Source organism: Taudactylus pleione, unplaced genomic scaffold (genome assembly GCF_031769625.1).
Source record: "Taudactylus pleione unplaced genomic scaffold, aTauple2 ptg000910l, whole genome shotgun sequence".
NCBI classification, from domain to species: domain Eukaryota; kingdom Metazoa; phylum Chordata; class Amphibia; order Anura; family Myobatrachidae; genus Taudactylus; species Taudactylus pleione.
In genome coordinates, this window is record NW_028285311.1 from 807170 (window position 1) to 830681 (window position 23512).

The 23512-nt window shown below is 46.4% G+C and overlaps 2 protein-coding genes across 2 annotated transcripts in view; one reads left to right on the forward strand and one right to left on the reverse strand.

Annotated features, from left to right (window-relative positions):
• LOC148473814 (uncharacterized) overlaps positions 1–23512 on the reverse strand; it is a 336188-nt gene that overhangs the window by 225918 nt on the left and 86758 nt on the right. Inside the window, exon 6 of the mRNA XM_088459411.1 lies at positions 18702–19011. Coding sequence (XP_088315537.1) covers positions 18702–19011 — 310 coding nt within the window. The remainder of the gene's footprint in view (positions 1–18701; positions 19012–23512) is intronic.
• Positions 1–23512, forward strand: part of LOC148473816 (uncharacterized) — a 160822-nt gene that overhangs the window by 21176 nt on the left and 116134 nt on the right. The gene's annotated exons all lie outside the window — the stretch shown is intronic.

A 23512-nucleotide genomic window follows, 5' to 3' on the forward strand; every position in this document is an offset into this window, starting at 1 on the left:
CATTACTCTACTCCCCTCTTATATACACACATGAGCTTTTTCCTATATCACTCCATGGTATCTTCTCTAAGGCTATTACACCCATCACTCTCCCTGTATCTCACCCCTTTGTACACATTGCCTCCTCATTACTCTACTCCCCTCTTATATACACACATGAGCGTTTTCCTATATCACTCCATGGTATCTTCTCTAAGACTATTACATCCGTCACTCTCCCTGTATGTCACCCCTCTGTACACATTGCCTCCTCATTACTCTACTCCCCTCTTATATACACACATGAGCATTTTCCTATATCACTCCATGGTATCTTCTCTAAGGCTATTACATCCATCACTCTCACTGTATGTCACCCCTCTGTACACATTGCCTCCTTATTACTCTACTCCCCTCTTATATACACACATGGGCTTTTTCCTATATCACTCCATGGTATCTTCTCTAAGGCTATTACATCCATCACTCTCCCTGTATGTCACCCCTCTGTACACATTGCCTCCTCATTACTCTACTCCCCTCTTATATACACACATGAGCTTTTTCCTATATCACTCCGTGGTATCTTCTCTAAGGCTATTACATCCGTCACTCTCCCTGTATATCACCCCTCTGTACACATTGCCTCCTCATTACTCTACTCCCCTCTTATATACACACGAGCTTTTTCCTATATCACTCCATGGTATCTTCTCTAAGGCTATTACATCCATCATTCTCCCTGTATCTCACCCCTCTGTACACATTGCCTCCTCACTAACTAAATCACCCTGTGGGATGGAGCAGAGCAGGACACCTATATACATACACAGGCACTCTGTAATGAGGTCTCATGTGTATTACTACATGATACAAGGCCAGGCCTGGGCTCCCTATTACTACATCACCCTGTGGGATGGAGCAGAGCACAGTAACCAGCTGCACTGCAACTCCCGGTCCCTCGTCACCTGCTGCTCCTACCACTATCAGGAGCGCAGACAGGCCAAGGGCCTTATGTGTATGGAGGAGCTTGGCAGACCGTGGAGGACTTCAGCCATATTCCCCCATGCCCAAAGTTGTCCCTGAGCAATGGCAAGAGGTATTATCTGCCTCTGCAGAATAACAATGTGTGGCAAAATGTGGGGTAGCTGGTGCTTTCCCTGCTAGATAATCATCACACTGACTGCACACACTGCTCCATGCTAACATATTACTGGTGTCAAACAGGGGCTGTGACCGCTGGTGCTTTCCCTGCTAGATAATCATCACACTGACTGCACACACTGCTCCATGCTAACATATTACTGGTGTCATACAGAGGCTGTGACCGCTGGTGCTTTCCCTGCTAGATAATCATCACACTGACTGCACACACTGCTCCATGCTAATATATTACTGGTGTCATACAGGGGCTGTGACTGCTGGTGCTTTCCCTGCTATATAATCATCACACTGACTGCACACACTGCTCCATGCTAACATGTTACTGGTGTCATACAGGGGCTGTGACCGCTGGTGCTTTCCCTGCTAGATAATCATCACACGGACTGCACACACTGCTCCATGCTAACATATTACTGGTGTCATACAGGGGCTGTGACCGCTGGTGCTTTCCCTGCTAGATAATCATCACACTGACTGCACACACTGCTCCATGCTAACATATTACTGGTATCATACAGGGACTGTGACCGCTGGTGCTTTCCCTGCTAGATAATCATCACACTGACTGCACACACTGCTCCATGCTAACATATTACTGGTGTCATACAGGGGCTGTGATTGCTGGTGCTTTCCCTGCTAGATAATCATCACACTGACTGCACACACTGCTCCATGCTAACATATTACTGGTGTCATATAGGGACTGTGACCGCTGGTGCTTTCCCTGCTAGATAATCATCACACTGACTGCACACACTGCTCCATGCTAACATATTACTGGTGTCATACAGGGGCTGTGACCGCTGGTGCTTTCCCTGCTAGATAATCATCACACTGACTGCACACACTGTTCCATGCTAACATATTACTGCTGTCATACAGGGGCTGTGACCGCTGGTGCTTTCCCTGCTATATAATCATCACACTGACTGCACACACTGCTCCATGCTAACATATTACGGTGTCATATAGGGACTGTGACCGCTGGTGCTTTCCCTGCTATATAATCATCACACTGACTGCACACACTGCTCCATGCTAACATATTGGAGATGGGAAAAGCGCTAACATGACATAGGAGTGACTGGATTCCACACGCTACATGCAATGTTTTCCTAGCACCTTTGCTAACGTGTGAAGGGGTGATACACTGTATATTAGTCTACATATGATATTAGCGGACCCATTCGTTTGTGGGGGTTTTTTAAGTATAAGACATATAAAACAATATAACAAGTAAAGAGAGTGGCCATGTGAAACCGGTTGAGTGCACAATGTATGTGTTAGGTATATCGGTTTATTCTTTAAAACTCAATATTGAGATAAAAAATAATATGTATTTAATGATACTTCGCTTAGTTACTTAGCACAAGACCAACATTCAGTCCCTGGAATCCCAACACTGGGAAGTAGATGCTCATCTGGAACTTTGTACATGGAAGACCAGATAAATAAATTTACACAATATTACAATGCAGCATGTATATATATATATATATATATATATATATATATGTACATACTGCACAATATCACAATGTGTCAGGTATATATATATATATATATTAGTAAATACTGCACAATATTACAATGCATCAGGTATATATATATTAGTACATACTGCACAATATGACAATGTAGCAGGTATAATTATATTAGTACATACTGCACAATATTACAATGCATCAGGTATATATATATTAGTACATACTGCACAATATTACAATGTATCAGGTATAATTATATTAGTACATACTGCACAATATCACAATGTAGCAGGTATAATTAGATTAGTACATACTGCACAATATGACAATGTAGCAGGTATAATTATATTAGTACATACTGCACAATATGACAATATAGCAGGTATATAAATATTAGTACATACTGCACAATATCACAATGTATCAGGTATATATTAGTACATACTGCACAATATGACAATGTAGCAGGTATATAAATATTAGTACATACTGCACAATATCACAATGTATCAGGTATATATTAGTACATACTGCACAATATTATATTTTCAAACAGATCTTTATAGCATCATAAGCTCAGGAAAGAGCCAGAGAGAAAAGTGTATTTAAATATACAGAAATATACACATAGTGGGGACACCACCCGGAGCACCAGGGACACCCTAAAGAATGTTTATATTTTATTTATTACCAATTATTTATATAACAATATAGGATTAATATTTTGTCAGGAGCCAATTAACCTATCAGTATATTTTTGGAGTACCCAGCGGAAACCCACTCAAGCATGGTGAGAACATACAACTCCACTTGTAAACCTGCAAAGATTCTCCAGTGTAAATAAAGAATGGTTTAACAATATCTAATATCTGACAATCTGAATATAACAATATCTAATCTGTGTGATTTCTCTGATGCCTATAAAGAGTTGATTTATGTGTAAAACATTTCCCACACTCAGAGCATGGAAATGGCCTCTCACCCGTGTGAGTTCTCTGATGTATAACAAGATAAGATTTCTGTGTAAAACATTTCCCACACTAAGGACATGGAAATGGTTTCTCACCTGTGTGATATCTCTGATGTGTAACAAGATATGATTTCTGTGTAAAACATTTCCCACACTCAGAGCATGGAAATGGTTTCTCACCTGTGTGACTTTTCTGATGTCTACGAAGTTCTGATTTCTGTGTAAAACATTTCCCACACTCAGGGCATGGAAATGATTTCTCAACTGTGTGTCTTCTCTGATGGATAACAAGATCTGATTTCTGTGTAAAACATTTCCCACACTCAGGGCATGGGAATTGCTTCTCACCTGTGTGACTTCTCTGATGGATAACAAGATGTGATTTCTGTGTAAAACACTTCCCACACTGAGAGCATGGAAATGGTTTCTCACCTGTGTGACTTCTCTGATGTGTAACAAGAACTGATTTGTATGTAAAACATTTCCCACACTCAGGGCATGGAAATGATTTCTCAACTGTGTGTCTTCTCTGATGGATAACAAGATCTGATTTATATGTAAAACATTTCCCACACTCAGAGCATGGAAATGATTTCTCACCTTTGTGACTCTTCTGATGTGTAACAAGAGTCAATTTCTGTGAAAAACGTTTCCCACACTCAGGGCATGGAAATGGTTTCTCACCTGTGTGAGTTCTCAGATGTATAACAAGCTTTGATTTCCGTGTAAAATATTTCCCACATTCAGAACATGGAAATGGCCATTCACCCGTGTGATGTTTCTGATGCATAACAAGAGTTGATTTGTCTATAAAACATTTCCCACATTCAGAGCATGGAAATGGCCTCTCACCTGTATGACGTCTCTGATGTCTAAAAAGCTGTGATTTGTATGTAAAACATTTGCCACACTCAGAACATGGAACTGGTCTACGTGCCTTAGCTGGCTGCTGGGTAATAGGCTTTTTATTCTGATTAAAACATTTGTCATCTATAGAAGAGGGAAATACTTTATCTACTCTAAGAGCTGCGATAGATGCACCAGAAGAACATTCCTCATTATAAGCAGGATCAGGAGATACATCTGCACTGTGAGGTACTGGATGTATAATTGGGGTAATGGGGTTCTCTCTTGGAGAATCTTCTTTGATGTCATTATCTTCTATTTCACAATCTGGAGTTAAAATTAGATTTTCCCTTGAGATATTCCTGCTGTTACCTCCATCTGCTGGGAATAAAATAAATATATGACTGATGCCCCATAAATTTCATTTTTCAATAAAGACTTATCAAAGCTTCTTATATCACTATCAAACTATAAAGGTACAAAGTAAAACTCATCACCTGACATTTTATGCTGCGTTATACATAGAGCAGGGATTACAGCATTATTACAATCATTTGTGCTGGAATTTACTCTGTAACATGACAGCAACATGTGGTGATAATACAGCTATAACATGTGCTGTAATATATCAGACCGGTGTTTATATAAAATTACAGCAGAAATGTGTGAGAATAATACGGGTGACTCCAGGCTTGTAGGAAAGATGCACAATATCCAGGAGAACTGTACCTGCAGCAATGCAGAGGTGTCTCCATCTCTCTATACTACTGTGATTAGCTATACCGCCATGGTGTACTGTGATTAGCTGTACCGCCATGGTGTACTGTGATTAGCTGTACCGCCATGGTGTACTGTGATTAGCTGTACCGCCATGGTGCAAAGTGATTAGCAGTACCGCCATGGTGCAAAGTGATTAGCAGTACCGCCATGGTGTACCGTGATTAGCTGTTCCGCCATGGTGTACCGTGATTAGCTGTACCGCCATGGTGTACCGTGATTAGCTGTACCGCCATGGTGTACCGTGATTAGCTGTACCGCCATGGTGCACCGTGATTAGCTGTACCGCCATGGTGCACCGTGATTAGCTGTACCGCCATGGTGCACCGTGATTAGCTGTACCGCCATGGTGCACCGTGATTAGCTGTGCCGCCATGGTGCACCGTGATTAGCTGTATCGCCATGGTGCACCGTGATTAGCTGTACCGCCATGGTGCACCGTGATTAGCTGTACCGCCATGGTGCACCGTGATTAGCTGTACCGCCATGGTGCACCGTGATTAGCTGTACCGCCATGGTGCACCGTGATTAGCTGTACCGCCATGGTGCACCGTGATTAGCTGTACCGCCATGGTGTACTGTGATTAGCTGTACCGCCATGGTGTGCTGTGATTAGCTGTACCGCCATGGTGTGCTGTGATTAGCTGTACCGCCATGGAGTGCTGTGATCAGCTGTATCGCCATGGTGTACTGTGATTAGCTGTACCGCCATGGTGTACTGTGATTAGCTATACCACCATGGTGTAGGGTCCTTCTTTGTTGGTTTTCCCACAGGGGACACTGGACAGTGTAAAGATGAGTTTTTATGGTGAGAAAATAGTGAGATGTTAAATTGCATAAATTCAACAAAAAATGTCCCAGACCACTCTCAAAAATGGGACCTTATGTCTGTCTAAGGAACGTAACAATAATAACAAGACTGGTCATCCTCTAGTACCAGAGCACACTATGCATAATGTACAGTCCCTGGTCTGCTATAGCTCTCAGAGGCATGTGCATAATGTACAGTCCCTGGTCTGCTATAGCTCTCATAGGCATGTGCATAATGTACAGTCCCTGGTCCGCTATAGCTCTCACAGGCATGTGCATAATGTACAGTCCCTGGTCTGCTATAGCTCTCAGAGGCGTGTGTATAATGTACAGTCCCTGGTCCGCTATTGCTCTCAGAGGCATGTGCATAATGTACAGTCCCTGGTCTGCTATAGCTCTCAGAGGCGTGTGTATAATGTACAGTCCCTGGTCCGCTATTGCTCTCAGAGGCATGTGCATAATGTACAGTCCCTGGTCCGCTATTGCTCTCAGAGGCATGTGCATAATGTACAGTCCCTGGTCCGCTATTGCTCTCAGAGGCGTGTGCATAATGTACAGTCCCTGGTCCGCTATAGCTCTCAGAGGCGTGTGTATAATGTACAGTCCCTGGTCCGCTATAGCTCTCAGAGGCGTGTGTATAATGTACAGTCCCTGGTCCACTATTGCTCTCAGAGGCGTGTGCATAATGTACAGTCCCTGGTCCGCTATTGCTCTCAGAGGCATGTGTATAATGTACAGTCCCTGGTCCGCTATTGCTCTCAGAGGCATGTGTATAATGTACAGTCCCTGGTCCGCTATTGCTCTGAGGCATGTGCATAATGTACAGTCCCTGGTCCGCTATAGCTCTCATAGGCATGTGCAAAGACCGTACAAAATGTAGAAGGAATGAGAGAATTTATACATCTACACCCTACTCAGGACAGGTCTCCAATGATTACTCAGAGTTATTTTCCTCCAGCTCTGACAAATGACCTTTCTACCTTCCTCCCACGGCACAGGCCGGCCCTTATCCTGTATGATGACATTTATACCTTCCTCCCACGGCACAGGCCGGCCCTTATCCTGTATGATGACATTTATACCTTCCTCCCACGGCACAGGCCGAGCCTTATTCAGTATGATGACCTTTATACCTTCCTCCCACGGCACAGGCAGGCCCTTATCCTGTATGATGACCTTTCTACCTTCCTCCCACGGCACAGGCCGGCCCTTATCCTGTATGATGACATTTATACCTTCCTCCCACGGCACAGGCCGGCCCTTATCCTGTATGATGACATTTATACCTTCCTCCCACGGCACAGGCCGGCCCTTATTCAGTATGATGACCTTTATACCTTCCTCCCACGGCACAGGCCGGCCCTTATCCTGTATGATGACCTTTCTACCTTCCTCCCACGGCACAGGCCGGCCCTTATCCTGTATGATGACCTTTATACCTTCCTCCCACGGCACAGGCCGGCCCTTATCCTGTATGATGACCTTTATACCTTCCCTCCACGGCACAGGCCGGCTTTTATCCTGTATGATGACATTTATACCTACCTCCCACGGCACAGGCCGGCCCTTATCCAGTATGATGACATTTATACCTTCCTCCCACGGCACAGACCGGCCCTTATTCAGTATGATGACATTTATACCTTCCTCCCACGGCACAGGCCGGTCCTTATCCTGTATGATGACATTTATACCTTCCTCCCACGGCACAGGCCGGCCCTTATCCTGTATGATGACATTTATACCTTCCTCCCATGGCACAGGCCGGCCCTTATTCAGTATGATGACCTTTATACCTTCCTCCCACGGCACAGGCCGGCCCTTATCCTGTATGATGACCTTTCTACCTTCCTCCCACGGCACAGGCCGGCCCTTATCCTGTATGATGACCTTTATACCTTCCTCCCACGGCACAGGCCGGCCCGTATCCTGTATGATGACATTTATACCTTCCTCCCACGGCACAGGCCGGCTTTTATCCTGTATGATGACATTTATACCTACCTCCCACGGCACAGGCCGGCCCTTATCCAGTATGATGACATTTATACCTTCCTCCCACGGCACAGGCCGGCCCTTATTCAGTATGATGACCTTTATACCTTCCTCCCACGGCACAGGCCGGCCCTTATCCTGTATGATGACCTTTCTACCTTCCTCCCACGGCACAGGCCGGCCCTTATCCTGTATGATGACCTTTATACCTTCCTCCCACGGCACAGGCCGGCCCTTATCCTGTATGATGACATTTATACCTTCCTCCCACGGCACAGGCCGGCTTTTATCCTGTATGATGACATTTATACCTACCTCCCACGGCACAGGCTGGCCCTTATCCAGTATGATGACATTTATACCTTCCTCCCACGGCACAGGCCGGCCCTTATTCAGTATGATGACTTTTATACCTTCCTCCCACGGCACAGGCCGGCCCTAATCCTGTATGATGACATTTATACCTTCCTCTCACGGCACAGGCCGGCCCTTATTCAGTATGATGACCTTTATACCTTCCTCCCACGGCACAGGCCGGCCCTTATCCAGTATGATGACATTTATACCTACCTCCCACGGCACAGGCCGGCCCTTATCCAGTATGATGACATACCTACCTCCCACGGCACAGGCCGGCCGTTATCCAGTATGATGACATTTATACCTTCCTCCCACGGCACAGGCCGGCCCTTATCCTGTATGATGACCTTTCTACCTTCCTCCCACGGCACAGGCCGGCCCTTATCCTGTATGATGACATTTATACCTTCCTCCCACGGCACAGGCCGGCCCTTATCCTGTATGATGACATTTATACCTTCCTCCCACGGCACAGGCCGGCTTTTATCCTGTATGATGACATTTATACCTACCTCCCACGGCACAGGCCGGCCCTTATCCAGTATGATGACATTTATACCTTCCTCCCACGGCACAGGCCGGCCCTTATTCAGTATGATGACATTTATACCTTCCTCCCACGGCACAGGCCGGCCCTTATCCTGTATGATGACATTTATACCTTCCTCTCACGGCACAGGCCGGGCCTTATTCAGTATGATGACCTTTATACCTTCCTCCCACGGCACAGGCCGGCCCTTATCCAGTATGATGACATTTATACCTACCTCCCACGGCACAGGCCGGCCCTTATCCAGTATGATGACATACCTACCTCCCACGGCACAGGCCGGCCCTTATCCAGTATGATGACATTTATACCTTCCTCCCACGGCACAGGCCGGCCCTTATTCAGTATGATGACATTTATACCTACCTCCCACGGCACAGGCCGGCCCTTATCCAGTATGATGACATTTATACCTTCCTCCCACGGCACAGGCCGGCCCTTATTCAGTATGATGACATTTATACCTACCTCCCACGGCACAGGCCGGCCCTTATCCAGTATGATGACATTTATACCTTCCTCCCACGGCACAGGCCGGCCCTTATCCAGTATGATGACCTTTATACCTTCCTCCCATGGCACAGGCCGGCCCTTATCCAGTATGATCACATTTATACCTTCCTCCCACGGCACAGGCCGGCCCTTATCCAGTATGATGACATTTATACCTTCCTCCCACGGCACAGGCCGGCCCTTATTCAGTATGATGACATTTATACCTACCTCCCACGGCACAGGCCGGCCCTTATCCAGTATGATGACATTTATACCTTCCTCCCACGGCACAGGCCGGCCCTTATCCAGTATGATGACCTTTATACCTTCCTCCCATGGCACAGGCCGGCCCTTATCCTGTATGATGACCTTTTTCTTTGTTCTGACTCATGTGAAAGTCCTCTATCAGATACCAAAGACCTGATCCATTTCCTTCCCCAGAATGGACAGAGTATCTAAAATTAAAGTGCAAGCAGCCACTCTGCCTCCAAAGGACAGCTTACACATACATTCAGTTTCTGCCCCACTTGATACCCGTCATTCACATGGATAGGATCACTGCACTGCAACAATCAATGGCAGCTTTCAAATATCCCCATGTGGGAAAACAATTGGTGTAGTCAACTGCCTCCAGCAATATGGGTAGTCTATTATGGTGTTATGAGTTGTCAGCGTGGCTCATCATTTCAGCAGGTTCCGGTCCCGCCAGTTGCTGAGCGACTGAGACACCGGGTGGCCGCAGGGCACTCTGGGTCTGAATTTACTTGACAGCCAGGGCCTGGGTGTACGTGCCTTTACGCACATGCTATTATCATTAGAGGGGCTTTTCCTCTCCTCAGCTGGAGATTGGTTCATACTCTTATTACCCAGGCAGTGCTGCACTTCCACACCGGTGAAAGCTTATACCTCAGTGTTAATGCCTGGTCCATTCCATGTGTATCGTTCTGGTCTCCTGCTCTGCATATGCCCAGACGTGTCTGTTTCCAGTTTACTACGTTCTTGTGGAACTTTAATTATTGTTTCTACCAACTGCAAGTACTACCAAATCTACACAGTGATCTCTATGTGCACCCACAGGAAGCATCCTGAGAGGCAAAGGTATCAAATTCATAGAACCTTAGAAAGGTCTGGACAGAAGACCACATGGCCGCCTTGCAAAGCTGAATAGCCCTGCGCCACAGCGAGCTGCCCACGAGGGACAGACAGACCGAGTAAAATGAGCAGTTACAGAAGGCGGAACAGGAAGGCCTTCCTGAGTGTAAGCTTCAGAGATTGTCATACGAAGCCATCTGGCCAATGTCTGCTTATTGGCTGGCCATCCCTTCTTATGAAATCCGTAGAGCACAAACAAGGATTCTGATTTCCAAAAGGCACTGGTACGGTCCACATAAATTCTGAGGGCACGTACCACATGCGAGCCCTCACCTGCCAAGAGGCCTGGATATTGGAAGGTTGGGACTATAATTTCTTCATTAATGTGGAAACTAGAAACAACCTTCGGAATGAACTCAGTCCGAAGCACCGCCCTGTCCTGGGGAAAAATCAGAACGGGGGCACGACAGGAGAGCGTCCCTAACTCTGACACTTTCCTGGCGGAAGCTATGGCCAGAAGAAAAAGAGTCTTCGCAGTCATCCACTTGAGGTCCACCCAGTCCAAGCGTTCAAATGGAGGGCCCGAAGGACCACAGCCAAGTTCCAAAGAGCCACCGGAGGGACAAAGGGAGGCTGAATCCGGAGGACACAATGCATGAGTGTGCGAATATCCGGAAAAGGAGCAATCCTTCATTGAGACCAAACTGACAGGGCAGAGACATGTAACTTCAGTGAGGCTAAGCGGAGACAGAGATCCAATCCTGCTTGGAGGAAAGCCAAAACTCTAGGCATCCAAAACACTAGAGGATCGTAGCCTCTGGGACGACACCACTGAAAATAGGTATGCCACACTCTGTGGTAGATGCGAGCAGAGGCTGGCTTCCGTGCTCTGAGCATAGTGTTTACTACAGAGCTGGAAAATCCTTTGGACCTTAGGAGAGATCTCTCAAGAGCTACACAAAAGTTCTGGACCCATTCACATGGCTGGGAGATGACCTTCTGCCCAAGTTAAAATGCGTGACACTCCGTCATTGCTCCCCAACTTCGAGTACCTCCTTGATGGTTGATGTAAGCCACGGTTGTGGCGTTGTCTGACTGAACTTGCACGGGTTTCCCATGAAGTATGTGTCTGGCCAGCTAGAGGGCATTCAAAACAGCCCAAAGTTTCAATATGTTGATTGCAAGAGCAGATTCAACCACAGTCCAACGACCCTGAAAAGGGTGCAGACCAGTTGGTGCGCACCAACCCCGGAGACTGGCATCCATTGTCAGGATCACCCAGTCCGGGATCCAAAAGTGGGATCCCCTGGTGAGATGATCCGTCTACAACCACCAGAACAGGGACAGACGCACCTCTGGAGAGAGCACCATCATCTGTGTCTTTATCCGATGGGGCAAACTGTCCCACCTGGAGAGGATCAGTCTTTGCAGAGGCCTGGAATGAAACTGAGCATATTCCACCAAGTCAAATTTCGACACCATGGACCCCAGAACCTGCATCGAAGTGGATCAACACCCGGCGACTGTGGAGTCATCTGCATACTCGCATCTGGAAACTGGAGATCTTGTCTGCCGTCAGAAAGATCCTCTGCTGTTGAGAATCGAACAGGGCTCCCAGATGGAGCATTCTCTGGGATGGAGTCAGGGATGACTTTTTCCAATTGAATAACCATCCATGTGTTTGAAAAACAGAAATCGTTAGCTGCAGATGGTGTTAGAGTACTACTGGAGACCTACTAACAACAGGAGATTGTCCAGGTATGGAAGCAGTCGGACACCCTGTCCCCGCAGATGGGCCGCCATGATAGCCATAACTTTGGTAAACATCCGAGGTGCAGTAGACAGGCCAAAAGGCAGAATCCAAACTGGCAATGTTGTTGCTGTATAGCAAACCGGACATAACGCTGGTGAGAGGAAGCAATCGGTACATTTAGGTGCGCGTCCTGAATATCCAGCGACACCATAAAATCCTCAGGTTCCATAGCCAGAATGATGGAACATAGGGTTTCCATTCTGAATCGAGGCACCCTGAGGTATTTGTTCAGGGATTTGAGATTGAGGATAGGCCGATGGGATCAGTTTGGCTTCTGAACAAGAGAGTAGAGTAATAACCTGCCCCCCTCTGAGATGACGGGACCGGTAGTATGACCCCTGCTTGGAGCAAGACCTTGTCCTTGTCTGAAGAAGAGCCTGTGCAAAAAAATTGGTGGGGAGGCCTTCTGCGAAATGCGAGGACATATCCCTGAGAGACCACTTCTTTTACCCAAGTGTCAGTGGTGGTTTGACACCAGCACTGAGCGAACTGAAGAAGACGGCCTCCCACCCTGGGATCCCCAAGGGGAGGTCTGTCCTGTCAGGCTGAGGGCTTATCCTCGGACTTGGAAACCGGATGTCTTGTACTCCAGGCCTGCTTCTTGGGCTTGGCAGTCTTTTTGGGGACTCACCGCCTGGGGAAAATTTGTCCTTTAGGCTTTCCCTGGGGCTGAAAGGACCAAAAGGATGAGGCCCGTGGCCTTGTAGCAGTAGATGCTGAAGGCAGAAAAGCGGACTTAGCAGCTGCTAGCGCGTCAACAATCTTGTCCAAGTCAGGTCCGAACAAGATTTCACCATTATAAGGCAAGCATTCTAATCCCTTCTTAGAATCAGCATCTGCCCTCCACGAGCGCAGCCACAAGGAACGGCAAGCTGACACAGCAACAGCCGAGATTCTGGAAGTGAAGAGACTTCCACCCAAAGCAGCTTCTCCTAAGTATGCAGCTGCATCACAGAGGTTACCCACCAGCGTCACCTGATTTCTGGAAGCATCTGTAGTAAAAGAGTCATCAAGGGAGTCTGCCAAAGATTCCATAGCATTGGCAACCCATGAGATAGCCCCGGGGAGCTGCTCCTGAAAGAGTAAATAGCTTTCAGGCACACTTTCACCTTCCTATCCGTAGGATCTTTTAGAGAAGAAATGGAGGGCATAGGTAGTGTAGCACTCTTAATTAAGCGCGTAACATGAGAATCCACCGCAGGAGGTAATTCATACTTAGTACAGTGTTCCTCTGGGAAAGGGTAACAGTAGGCCAGGCGTCTCTGAGGCTGGTATCGCTTCCCAGGCGATTGCCATGCCACCGCCATATGATCCACTAGCTGATCTGATATAGGAAATTCTGCAGAAGTAACCTTTATTTCTTTGATCAGAGCATGTCTGGACCGAGGAGCTGGTTGTTCTTCCTCAATGACTAGGACAGAACGGACAGCTCATATGAGAGAAGGAATATTTACCTTAGACCTCGTCTCCACCTCCTGCGGAGGGGAGCCAGAGTCAGAGGCATCCACAATTTCTCCGTCATCCGATGACATCTCAGACTCAGGGCCTGATTCAGACCCATTCGCTAGCAAGCGTTCACTCGTACCTAGCGATGTTTTGCAATATGCGCATGCATCGCAGTGCGCGAACCAATCCGAGCGATCAGGAAGCGTACACTCGCTGCACTTAAGACAGCCCAGCAGAGTGAGTGACAGGAGAGACCGTTTGTAGGTGGTGACAGGGGCAGGCCACTACTAACGGGGGAGTGGAGGCGTGCTTGAGAACTTCACAGCCGTTTCAGAGGCGTGCATAATTAAAAGGCAGCGTCATAGTGCATGTCACTTGGTGGGATTTCACTCTGAAGTGCTCGCAGTGCTTGTGGTAGTGTATAGTCAACCACAAGCGCTGTGTTCGCATCCGATGGTTACATACACTTCCTGGAGATGACGTGCACAAGTGGGCGTCTGCATACACAAAGTGATCGCACGCCAAGACTTAGTAGGGGTGCTTATGCCTTGTGATCATCTGCCTTGCTGGGTGTGAGCCAGATTTGCATATGCTTTAAACGAACGTACGCATCTAGCGAGCGGGTCTGAATCAGGACCTCAGTTCGTAGTGTGGACTGAGATGATGGCATATGACGTTAAGGAGCTTTAAGGGGTTCTTCATCCTGCAACATGGCCTGGAAGGCAGTAGAGGTGGCCGCCAGGGCTCTGCACTGAGGTAGCAAGAGTATCTACTCATGGTGGAGGTACATGCATGGCTATAACCTGTTGAGGCAATCCCTGTAAGGGAATAACAGATTGCTGTGGGAACCCCGTAGGGGGGAAAACAGCTGGTACCGCAAACGGGCCACAATGGATGTCCTGACCTGAACAAAGGAAGCCCAAGGGGGCTCCTGCATGGTGACTGAGACATTAGAAGGGCCTGGTGGAATATAATACTTCACACATAATCCATCCTGTACCATCTCCCCCAGCACATGACCTGCATGATAACAGTATGGGCGCAGGAATGGGCACATTATCATCACTTTCAGACAAAGTGGCAGAGAATAAAGCACACAATATGGCACTGAGTATAATGTAACCCCTGAGTAAATCTGATACCAGAAGGTAAACAAAATACTGCTCCTGACTGATGATTTAGGAAAGCTGCAGGAACACAAGCTTAAATATGGCACAGCGCAACACACACAGTATGTGACAAACCACACAAATATATATATAAATAAATGTGAGGTATCAGAAACACCCTGACAACACCTTGTACTGTTAGGGCATTAGAGAGAAAGAAAAGGTATAGTAATATGCTGACAGTGTAGAGAAACCCAGACAGACAGCGCTAGCACAAGTCACATACGATGCAGAAATAACCTGCAAAATGGTGCTAAAAATCAACTACGCAAACTCATTGTCTGGTAGGCTATAGTGCTACATACGCTGACCAGGGGTGAGGTATGTAGGGGGACATCCTGAGAGAGCTGCGACTTGCCACTGAAAGAAAATGGCCACCGGAGAGCTCAGAGGGGGCGTGTCCAGAGGAGAGCAGCTCAGTGAAGCCAGACCACGCAGGAAAGGTGTGCTGAGCTGAGGAGCCGCTTAAACATGGGAGCTTCCTCCTCTGCCTAGTGATTAACCCCTGGGATGCTGGTTCCCGCACCAATGGTGTCCCTGATGGTCTAAAGGAGCCTGCGTTCACCCCCAGGACCTCCGGTTTGTCCCGAGACCGGAGGTATCGACTGCTGCAATGCGCGGCTCACCGCGAGTGGTGACCCGTCTTACCTTTGTCCCCTGGATCCGGTCGCAGTCTGGGCAGCACGGGAGCCTGTGCTAGCGAGACTCCAGTTGCCCACCGAGAGCCCCAGATCAGTACTGGGGTCGCGGCCCGGAGGGGTGGTGGAGTGACGGTGCAGACGTCCAACGCACTGTCTGTCGCTGTGCACTCAAGTTACTAGAAAAAAATCTAAAAAACAAAAGTTGAAGGGCTGCTAGGCAGCCTCCCGCCGGGCACCAAACAAAACTAAGGTGCCTCTGGCTCGGGCGCAGGGTGTAGGGAGAGTGACCCAGTGCATCGTGGGAGTTAGAAATGAACTGCATGGTGCCCGGATGTCCAAGCCATCACCTACACCCCAAGGTCTTCCTGTGGAGCCTACGGACTCTGAAGAAGAAATTAAGGACTTCCTAATCCAATACCCGATTCCCGAGTCCCTGGACAGTCTCATGCAGCTAGCAATTAAAATTGACAGGCGAATTAGAGAACGAAAGATGGAAAGATGGTCGTCTTGTGCCTCTGTATCTACTACTCAGGAGGATTCTGTAGAACCTATGCAGATTGGAGCATTCCAGATTTCTGCAGAAGAGAAAAACAGGAGACGGATACAGGATTATACCTCTATTGTAGTGGCAAAGTTCAGTGTTCAAAATTGTCCTACAAAGTCTGGAAAAGACAAGGCCTAAATGAAATGGAAGGGATTAATTTAGGTATACGCACTGTCTCTTCCAAAAACTCTGTATTAATTCCTGCCCAGATGTCTTTCAACCAGGAGGACTGAGATTTCTCCCTTTTAAGACAGTTTTGCTTAGGCTATTGGTATTCTCACTCTGGATATAACTCCAGCCATTACCATCTGTGGCCTTGATGGTAACCCACTTTTGGATGGCAAGATTTCTTTGCAGACACCCCCAGTTCTTTAGCTATTGATGCTCTTCACACTGGGACTTTGAGCTTCTATTTGGTACAGTGTCCTATGGTTCCTCTGATTCTCTGTCATCCTTGGCTGAGGGTACACAACTCTGTGATCAATTGGTAGACTAGAGAGATTATGCAATGGGGTACCGATTATGTTAATGGGTGTTTGTCTCTACCTCGCAAAGTGTACAAGTTCCAGAAGGACTACCTCCCCAATACCACAAATTCCTGGAGGTTTTCTCTAAAAACAAGGCAGATACCTTTCCTCCCCATCAGGATTACGATTCTGCCATAGAGTTGATGCCAGGTACTCGGTTGTCTAAAGGTAGGCTGTATGCCTTGTCCATTTCAGAAACTAAAGCTATGGAGAAGTACAACCAGGAGAACCTTATTAAGGGGTTCATCCGACCCTCCAAGTCACCGGTGGGTGCAAGGCTTTTCTTTGTTGGAAAAAAGGATGGCAGTCTCTGGCCCTGCATTGTCTATAGGGGTCTGAACAAAATCACAATTAAAAACACTCGTTACCATTAATTTCTGTGTTGTTTGACCACCTCAGAGAAGTTACAATTTTCTCTAAAATCTACTTGCGGGGTGCATATAACCTAATCCGCATCAAAGACGGCGTTTAACTCTCATTCTAAGCACTATATCTGGTGATGCCCTTTGGACTCTCTAACGCTCCTGCTTTCAAGATTTTATCAGAGATGTGTTATGTGAATTCTCTGGGAGATTTGTGGACGCCTATTTAGACAATATTTTGATTTATTCTCAGTCCTTGGAACAACATCACAGTCATGTCCAGCAAGTTCTGATAAAACTCTGTGAATATCACCTGTATGCAAAACTTGAAAAATGCGACTTTGAGGTCAAAGAAGGGTCTCTCCTGGGCCATGTCATCACTGCTTAAGGGTTCTCCATGGGCCCTGGAAAACTTCAATCAATACTCTACTGGGAACAGCCCAATAACCTTAAAGCTATACAGAGGTTTTTGGGTTTCGCTAACTATTATAGGTGGTTTATTCCAGCATTATTTGTTTTGGCTGCTCCCATCATCCTTGACAAAAATAAAGGATCTGAGGCTTGCAATTGGTTCCCACAAGCAATCCAAGCCTGTGAAGCCTTAAAACAGGCCTTAATCTCAGCACCAGCTCTTCTCCATCCAAATACAGAGTTACCCTTTATCATTGAGGTCGGAGCCTCCAGAGCTGGAGTGGGAGGAAATCTATCTAACAAACTCCATCCTTCTTACCTGCCTCCCCTTGTGTCCAGCTGTGGCCTCTGGAAGGTGAGTGCAAAACACTATGGAGCCAGCGGCATAGTCTCTAACCCAACTGCTGATGCTGCCACCATGGCACTGGGGTTGCTAGAGCGGCAGTGAGAGAGTGCATAGGAAGCCTTTCACTGCCTGCTCTCTAACCAATAAAAATAAAACAAACTAAAGAACGGGGGACAACTTAAAAAGTCAACCTAGTAAATGATGCCTGCTCCTGCAGTCACCAAACTGAATACTGGCTGGCAGTCGGCTGAGGGCGGGGTATAGAAGGAAGCCCTGGACTGCTGGGTAATTAAAATTAACTATTTAGTGCCAAGACTCTCCTCTACAGGTGCTACCCTTCGTCCTCCCTGTGCCCCATAATGGAGAAGGAAGAAAGGGTTCAAGCCTTCCAGAGATTTAGGAAGCCCTCACACCCTAATATGGTTCTACCAGTGTTGATTTAAAAAATGCTTAAATGCAGGAGAGCAGGAGTATAATAGGGGCTGATGGCTCCTGATGTATGAGATACACCAGAGAGTGTGGGAAAGAGACTGGTCAGATCTCTGGGCTGGTAACAGTGACATGATGTGAGGGGGAGAGCAGGAGTATAATAGGGGCTGATGGCTCCTGATGTATGAGATACACCAGAGTGTGGGAAGGAGACTGGTCAGATCTCTGGGCTGGTAACACACAGTGACATGATGTGAGGGGGAGAGCAGGAGTATAATAGTAGCTGATAGGTCCTGACTCCCCCACTTGGCAGATACATTTAACTCTTTAGGCTGTACTGAAAGAAGAGGGTGTAGGATAAGAGATTGTTGTAGTGACTGAGTAAGGAGAATATGTGACTATTTTCTGTAATAAGTGTTTATTACTCACCTGTGCTGATATCTGTAGGGATTTCCTCCTCCTTATACTGCTGATCACCCCTCACATATGTCTCTTCTTCTCCCTCTATATCTTCTGCCTTATTATCATTCACATACGTCTCTTCTTCTCCCTCTGTATCTTCTGCCTTCATATCAGTCACATACGTCTCTTCTTCTCCCTCTATATCTTCTGCCTTATTATCATTCACATACGTCTCTTCTTCTCCCTCTGTATCTTCTGCCTTCATATCAGTCACATACATCTCTTCTTCTCCCTCTATATCTTCTGCCTTCATATCAGTCACATACGTCTCTTCTTCTCCCTCTATATCTTCTGCCTTCATATCAGTCACATACGTCTCTTCTTCATCCTCCATATCTTCTCCCTTATTATCAGTCGCATACGTCTCTTCTTCTCTCTCTACATCTTCTGCCTTTATATGAGTCACATATGTGTCTTCTCCCTGTAAAACTTCAACCTTTATAAATGCCAGACCTTCATCCTAAATAACCCACAACACAAAAAAATTATTGAAGAAAGTCTGATTAAATTACATGAAATAAAACAAAAGAATATCAGTATATTAGACACACACAGCTTCTCTACAGATCATATAGTGACAATCACTGTGGTATAGTGGTGAGACCCTAAATCCCATCTACCTGATGCTCCTGTGGGATCCTGTGATTCTCCTCTGTACAATCCTGTGAATAAAGAGGATGGGGACATATCTCTGGGGTATTTTTGTTACTGGGTCCATCTGTAGAAGACACACAGGGACTGAGTACATTGTATATATGTGATTATCAGGTGATGTGTGTATATAGGGCGCCCCCATACCTGCTCTCCCCTGTACAATAAATTACAGTCTCCTCTTACCTAGTAATGTGAGGGGCCGGTGATTCTCCATCATCACGTCCTTGTACAGACCCGTGTTCCTCTATATACTCTCCCTCCTGCATGGAGACATAGACAGTGACATCCTAATACCTTATAGGAACCTGACACACACAATGATACAGTCATCACCCAGACACATCCCCTGGTGTTACTGTATAATGTCCCATTCCCAGCAGTCACCTCTCCAGTCATCACCCAGACACATCCCCTGGTGTTACTGTATAATGTCCCATTCCCAGCAGTCACCTCTCCAGTCATCACCCAGACACATCCCCTGGTGTTACTGTATAATGCCCCATTCCCAGTGGTCACCTCTCCAGTCATCACCCAGACACATCCCCTGGTGTTACTGTATAATGTCCCATTCCCAGCAGTCACCTCTCCAGTCATCACCCATATACATCCCCTGGTGTTACTGTATACTGTCCCATTCCCAGCAGTCACCTCTCCAGTCATCACCCAGACACATCCCCTGGTGTTACTGTATAATGCCCCATTCCCAGTGGTCACCTCTCCAGTCATCACCCAGACACATCCCCTGGTGTTACTGTATAATGTCCCATTCCCAGCAGTCACCTCTCCAGTCAGCACCCAGACACATCCCCCGGTGTTACCGTATAATGTCCCATTCCCAGCAGTCACCTCTCCAGTCATCACCCAGACACATCCCCCGGTGTTACTGTATAATGTCCCATTCCCGGCAGTCATCTCTCCAGTCATCACCCAGACACATCCCCTGGTGTTACTGTATAATGTCCCATTCCCGGCAGTCACCTCTCCAGTCATCACCAAGACACATCCCCTGGTGTTACTGAATAATGTCCCATTCCCCGCAGTCACCTCTCCAGCCATCACCCAGACACATCCCCTGGTGTCACTGTATAATGTACCATTCCCAGCAGTCCCATCTCCAGTCATCACCCAGACACATTCCCTTGTGTTACTGTATAATGTCCCATTCCCAGCAGTCACCTCTCCAGCCATCACCCAGACACATCCCCTGGTGTCACTGTATAATGTACCATTCCCAGCAGTCCCATCTCCAGTCATCACCCAGACACATCCCCTGGTGTTACTGTATAATGTCCCATTACCAGCAGTCACCTCTCCAGTCATCACCCAGACACATCCCCTGGTGTTACTGTATAATGTCCCATTCCCAGCAGTCACCTCTCCAGTCATCACCTAGACACATCTCCTGGTGTTACTGTATAATGTCCCATTCCCAGCGGTCACCTCTCCAGTCATCACCCAGACACATCCCCTAGTGTTACTGTATAATGCCCCATTCCCAGTGGTCACCTCTCCAGTCATCACCCAGACACATCCCCTGGTGTTACTGTATAATGTCCCATTCCCAGCAGTCACCTCTCCAGTCATCACCCAGACACATCCCCTGGTGTTACTGTATAATGTCCCATTCCCAGCAGTCACCTCTCCAGTCATCATCCACACATCCCCTGGTGTTACTGTATAATGTCCCATTCCCAGCAGTCACCTCTCCAGTCATCACCCAGACACATCCCCTGGTGTTACTGTATAATGTCCCATTCCCAGCAGTCACCTCTCCAGTCATCATCCAGACACATCCCCTGGTGTTACTGTATAATGTCCCATTCCCAGCAGTCACCTCTCCAGTCAGCGGCTGAATGATCTTGTTGGTGAGTTCCACGATCTTCTGGTCATTGTATCTCTCATGTATTAGTGAATGAGATGGAGGCACCGTGATGGGGCTCTGAGTCCTGCTCAGTCCTCCTGAGACATGGGGACGGCTGCTGGGTGTCTCACACTCACCGGATGTCTTCTTCACTACTGTGTAATCCTGAGTATTGGGGGAGACAACAATGAAATGGTCAATTAAACCTCACCTAAATGGGGCTGTTCACTCATTTGCATAATATACAAGTAGACTACTGCTTAGACTTAAATGGGTGGATGATTTGGGTCCATTAGAGGATGAAGAGTGGTCTTTAATGCTGAAAAGCCCTCTGTCTGCCACCTCTGCAGTGCGATTTCAACAGATTCAGTTCTTTTTATTACACAGGGCGTATCTTACCCCCTTATTACTGAGTAGATTTGGGTCTGGTGCATCTGGTAGGTGTCCTAAATGTTCTACTCCATAGTGCTCATTTTGGCATCTCTTCTGGGAGTGTTCTGCTGTCCGGGTGTTTTGGTCCCAAGTCACCAACTGTGTCACCAACACGGGAGGTGCTATTCCCCTTTTATTCCCTGAAATGCGTATTTTTGGTTTGGGTCTCTTGAACAGGGTTCATCGTTTAACGGGCCAATACGTAATTAATGCATTGACTCTGGCCAAGTTTTGTATTGCCCGTACTTGGATAGCATCTAGAGGCCCTACCTTTGCTGAGTGGTGTGGGCTGATAAATGTAGTAGTGGGGCATGAACGATTTCTATATACTAGATTGTAATTGTAATCTCAAATATGATTGTATTTGGGGCCCATGTATTGCTTCTTCCCATTACATTGCTGGAGGGAGTGAGATTTCAGACACTGATGGTTTGGCACCCAGCGGGACGGCACAATAATGTATGGAGTCTTTCCTTGTGATTTTTCGGCTGAGAATTATTTCATGCAGATATAAATTTTGTTTTATTTATTATATATTGGATATGACATACTTGTATTAATGAGTCCATGGGCCAAATGTAATAGGATGAGAGTTTAGAAAGTGAGAGTTTCTCTGACACTTTTTAAACTTTGCCAATGTAATAGAGTCCAAAAACAAAGTAACAGAGTGAACTTGCATGTTTATTTAGACTTAAAAAACTCTCACGATTTAAAATCTCATTCAGATGTTTTCCCATTTTGAAGATAAAACTCAACCAATGTGACAGGTTACTGCTAAACTCTCACATTTTCTAAACTCTCACCCTATTACATTTGGCCCTATATGTTAATGGCTGAATATTATGATTTTTGGCTGATATATATATATATATATATATATATATATATATATATATATATATGTGTATATATAGATTGAGTCTCCCATATCCAAATATTCCGAAATACAGAATATTTTAGGATGACTAAGATAGTGAAACCTTTGATTTTTGATGGTTCAATGTACACAAACTTTGTTTAAGGCGTACACTAATATTAGAAATAAAGTATAAAATTACCTATAGGCTGTGTGTATAAGGTGTATATGAAACATAAATAAATTTCATGTATATACACAAACTTAGTTTGATCCACAAAATTATTGAAAAAATTGTATAAAATTACCTTCAGGCTGTGTGTATAAGGTGTATATAAATCATAAATGCATTCTGTGTTTAGATTTGGGCCCTATTCCTAAGACATTTCAATATGGTATGCAAATATTCCAAAATACGGAATATTCCGATATCCAAAATACCCCTGGTGCCAAGCATTTTGGATATGGGAGACTCAACCATTTACTAGGGTGGGGGGATTTTTCTTCTTGTATTGTTTTTTTCTTCCTGTTATGGAAAAAGTTTTATAAATAAACTCAATTTAAAAAAACTATATATACAAGAAGACTATTTCACAATATCAAGTCTTGTAAGAATCTCCAATATATAGGAAAATCTTGTCAAGACAAGGGGTTCCTTACCGGTAAGTTTGCTGTCTTTGCCCGTTAGGGCACTCTGGTGTGGCCCTTCCGGTGGCAGTGCTGGAGTATGGAGACTGGCACGTGGTGCATATGGTGGTTCCTTGTTTGTAGGCCATGCCAGCATGGGAGTGTTGCGCAGCGTTTGTACGCTGCGGTTCTATAGGCACCGCCATCTTGCATTGGCCCATGTGACCTAGGGAACCAATCCCCTAAAGGTCAGCTGTTCTGTCCGGCCATTCACGCTCTGCTGTTGGGGATGTAGGGGAGTTCACAGCTCCCTTACTTTGCCAGTGCAACGTGTATCAGCCCAGTCTGTTCACATTTATCTGAGCTCCTCTACGCTGCTGACTTCGGTTCTGCCTAGCTCCCTGCCG